At 47.3% G+C, this 4,293-nt stretch overlaps 1 protein-coding gene across 1 annotated transcript; it reads left to right on the top strand.

Annotated features, from left to right (window-relative positions):
- The first annotated feature begins 1,295 nt into the window (after positions 1–1,295).
- TSKU (tsukushi, small leucine rich proteoglycan) lies at positions 1,296–3,164 on the top strand. Its single transcript, XM_075727736.1, is given in 3 exon segments — positions 1,296–2,327; positions 3,067–3,109; positions 3,112–3,164. Coding segments are annotated over 3 exon segments (1,128 nt in total).
- The last annotated feature ends 1,129 nt before the right edge of the window (positions 3,165–4,293 follow it).

Here is a 4,293-nt window from a genome sequence, read left to right as displayed (position 1 = left end):
CCTGGAGACCTTGTTTGTAAGGTATGAGGAGCCATCACCCATGACTGCAATGGGAACCAATGAGGACAGCCCTTGCTGCCTCTGCGGACCTGCAGAATGCTGGCACGCTCCAATTTACCCTCTCCAGAGATGCAGAGCTAAAGGTTTTTTGGCTGGCTGTTGAGATCACACAGCTGCTGTTGCCCACAGTTGTGCAGAGGAGCTGTTAGGATGCAATCTGAAGAGGTCCAGCAAAGCCAGTGAGGTGCAGATCAGCTCTCTTCCTCCCTCAACTGTGACAATGGAGGGACAGAAATGTCTTAGGTGGAGGAGGGTCAAAACCAGAGGAGTGGAGAGAGCTTCTTGCTTGCTAGCATCATTAATCAGAGAGAATACTTAATGTAATTAGCAAAGACTCCCCAGAGGCTCTATGTGAAACAAATTGGCTCGCTCCACTCGATCTCTGTGTGGGACTCTGGGCCGACCACAGCAGAGTCTGGGTTAGATAGAGCAGTCCTTGGTTCTTCTGCTTCAGCAGGTGAGGAGCCAAGTGGCCGTTGTCTGTCCTGCCTGCCACCAGCCCGAGGAGCGTTGGTTTTAGCTCTCTTTTTTAGCCAGTTGACATAAAGCAATGATCCTACTTCTACGTTTGCATCTGAAGTCTAAGCAAGGGAGATGTGTTGTCCATTCAGGCAGTAGGCAGCCAGCCTTTCTAGCTGTTCATGCTGAAGGATGTTCTGATGATGCCGTTATCTCTGTTATCTATAGGAAATTTTAATGGAGCTTTGGGTTTTTCTTCCAGGATCAGGGTTTCAGACACCTAAGGCTCCCCCTGGGCACACAGCCTACATGATTTCTCCAACCTGTCAATGCAGGTTGAACTTAGCGTTCCCAAATCTCACAGGGATGCCCTGACATGAAGACCTCTGTGAGATAAGTTTGCCAGGCTGCAAAATGACTCAGGGTTTGAGCTGTCATTTAGCTTCTTCCATGGTCCAGTCAAAAGGATGCGTGTTGGATAGATTTTGCTTTAAGGCAGCCTACTGTTCTTACAGCTAATTTCCAGTTGTGTCTTAACTTGGTTATATCTGCAAAGACTGTTAACCCAACATTTTTTTCTCCATGAAGTTTCCAGTGGGGTTTACAACATGAGAGACAAAGTGTTTGGGACATCCATGCCATTTAAGGGTATACTTATTCTATCCCTTTGGAAAGACAGAGAAGACTGCACAACTCAAACTGTTACACATCTTCAGTAAATTAATTTCTACAGCAATTAAATCTATTTTCTTATTGTCTTGTTTTCCAGGTCAACAATGCAGTTCCTAGCCTGGTTCAATTTGTTGCTTCTCCTTCCTTGTTTTGGTACCACCAAAACCTGCTTCCCTGGCTGCCACTGCGAAGTGGAAAGCTTTGGTCTCTTTGACAGCTTTAGCTTGACCAAGGTGGACTGCAGTGGAATAGGCTCACACATTGTTCCTGTCCCAATCCCTCTGGATACCTCCTACTTGGATCTATCATCAAACAAACTGGAAACAATCAATGAATCAATGCTTACTGGCCCTGGATACACCACCTTGGTGAGCCTTGACCTGAGCTACAACAAAATTGCCAGGATTTCCTCCACAACCTTCTCCAGGCTTCGGTACCTGGAGTCCTTGGATCTGAGTCATAACTCTCTGGAAGTCCTTCCAGAGGACTGTTTCTCCAGTTCTCCTCTGGGCGACATAGATTTGAGCAATAACAAGCTTTTGGATATAGCTATAGACATTTTTGCTTCAAAAGGTCAAGGAAAACCCCTGAATGTGGATCTATCTAATAATATGCTCAGCACAATTACGAGGCATCGTGAAAAGAGCATCCCCAACATCCAGAACTTAAATCTTTCTGGAAACAGGCTAATGTCTGTGCCAAACCTTCAAGGGATTCCTCTCCGATACTTAAATCTTGACGGGAACCCTCTAGTCAAGATTGAGAAAGGAGACTTCATGGGGCTGAAAGATTTGATTCATTTATCCATCAGCAGTCTGCATGGCTTTGGAGAGTTATCTCCTTATAGCTTCAAGGAACTATCAGCCCTCCAAGTTCTGGATTTATCCAGCAATCCCAACCTGAAGTCACTGACTGCTGAAGTTATCTTTGGTCTGAACTCCCTACAAGAGCTCAACCTCTCTGGGACAGGTGTGTCATCCTTGCCAAAGACTGTGCTGAAATACCTGCCTTCCATCAAAAGCATCACCCTGGGGAAGGACATACAGTGTTTTAAGACCATCAAAGAAGGACAGTACCACCGACAAATTGGGCTGACCAAAAAAGAGGTCCTCAGTTGCCACGACAGCCATGGGTCCGTAGCAGCAGCGCCTTACGTTTCGTGATGAAAGCTGGGGAGAAGGGGTGGGGAAGGGAGGGTGGGGGGCTGTGGGATTTGTACAGGTGTCGGACTGAGACGGCTTGCAGTGTGCCTTTTGTAAAACTGTCAATAATTTATATATTTGTATATGCCAATACTTGATTGTTTGTGGATTTTATAAACTCTCAAATCCTGGCCCACAACGTCTGCAGGCTCCAGATTTTGCCCAGTGCATTGAGGTCCTGCATACAGCCCGTTAGCTCAAGAGCAGTGATGCTGGACAACGGGGACCTAGCGGCTCTGCAGGTCCTAGGGCAGAACAGCTGGTCTGGAGCAAATCTTCATGCCCCGGGCATGTTTGTAGGAGCAAAGCTGTCTCTCCAGAGCACACACCAAAATGTTCTGACTCCGTAGCTGCTTGCTTACAAACACACGCATCATCCTTTTTTTAATTAGTACTCCCCAAGAAGTGCCTTCTGGATGTTGCCTTCATTAGCAGCACCCTGTACCCTGTCATGCACTTTCAGTCTTGAAGAAACATTTCCAGACAAACCTGAATACAGGGTGCTCCTAATGTGCTGCTTTTTACATGTTATTTGCATAGGTGTGCAATGAACATTGAGTAAGTTGAGAACGTTTCCCACAATTTTCTCCCTGTTTTCCCATCTCAATCCTTTTCATGTCAAATCACTTCAGGTCCAACCTTGGCAACCTCCCGTCTTTCTAACTGTAGCAAGCTATTGCTCAGAGACGATGTGCAGCAGAGCAAAGAAAGCAGGGGGTCTGCCAACAGCTGCATCTCACCCAGGAACCAGCCTCCAATGAAGCAAATTAACTGAGCTGCAAAGTGAAGAGATCATGTAGCCTAGCTTACAAAACAAACAAGCAAAAAAAAAAAAACCCACCTCCTCCCTTTCTGGGGAAGCCTGGAAAAAAACCTTGACAAGGATTCTCATCTTGACGACCTTATCAAACCAAGACGCAGACCCAGAGGATGTGAGAGTAAGCTGTTTCCATGCTGACGTCCCCCATCTGAATGCAACATCTGCGACTCAGCTGGGCTTGTGTGAGGCAATTTCCAGTGCCAAAACACTCTCCAGAACGTGCCAAGGGAAGAATTAACACTGACGCCTGTGACCCTGGAGCGCTTTGGCTATCAGGGGAAAGATCTTGTTTTTTTTTTTTTCCAGAGTTGTGGCTTTTCTTTCTCTCACACATCTCCTTGGCTGCCAAGCAAAAGCTGATAAAAAGCCTGGTGCTCAGAGATTTACTCATTTTTTCCTCCATTGCTGAAATGCTGGCAAAGCAAAGGGGAGGCCCTCGCACCCTCATTCTTCTCCAGGATAGGAGAAAGCAGGGGAAAGCAGCACAGCTTGACTCAATGCCGTCTGTGAAGCCTTCAACCTGCTTCTAGGAGCTCCTGCAGTGGGGGTGTCTGCTGAGGTCTGGCACATCTGGCACGCTCTGTCCTGGGGATGGGAGGGGATGTTGTGGATGAGGGTCCTGCTCGGCTTGGTGTGCAACTTGGTCTTTAAACCCAGCCTTGCATCAGGGCAACCTTCAATGCCTGAAGGTGGTTTAGGGTGGTCCATGCAAAGGTGATGCAGAGATAAACCCGTTCCACAACCCTCCTTGGGAGTGCTGGGAGGAGCTCAGGCTTTGTCCTCACACCCCCAAAGGACTTTGCAAATGGAAACGCTATTGCCCAAAGCAGCTGTCTCCAGGGATGGTTGAAACCCGCTGAGCCCATAAAAGCCAGTCAACACCTCACTTTGGATACCGAAATCCCTCCCTCCCCCACATTTTCATCCATCTCCTCTTCAATGATTTGTTTGCTGATCTTAGGGTGGGATTTTAACTCTTTCTTTCAGTGCTGGGGCTTTTCCCCCTCTGCTGAGCCTTTGCAAAGCTCGACCAGCCTTCACAGTCACAAGAAACATTGATTTTCTTAAAAAGGCAATGGG

Source organism: Pelecanus crispus, chromosome 1 (genome assembly GCF_030463565.1).
Source record: "Pelecanus crispus isolate bPelCri1 chromosome 1, bPelCri1.pri, whole genome shotgun sequence".
Taxonomy (NCBI): domain Eukaryota; kingdom Metazoa; phylum Chordata; class Aves; order Pelecaniformes; family Pelecanidae; genus Pelecanus; species Pelecanus crispus.
This window is presented reverse-complemented; position numbering and strand designations above follow the sequence as displayed.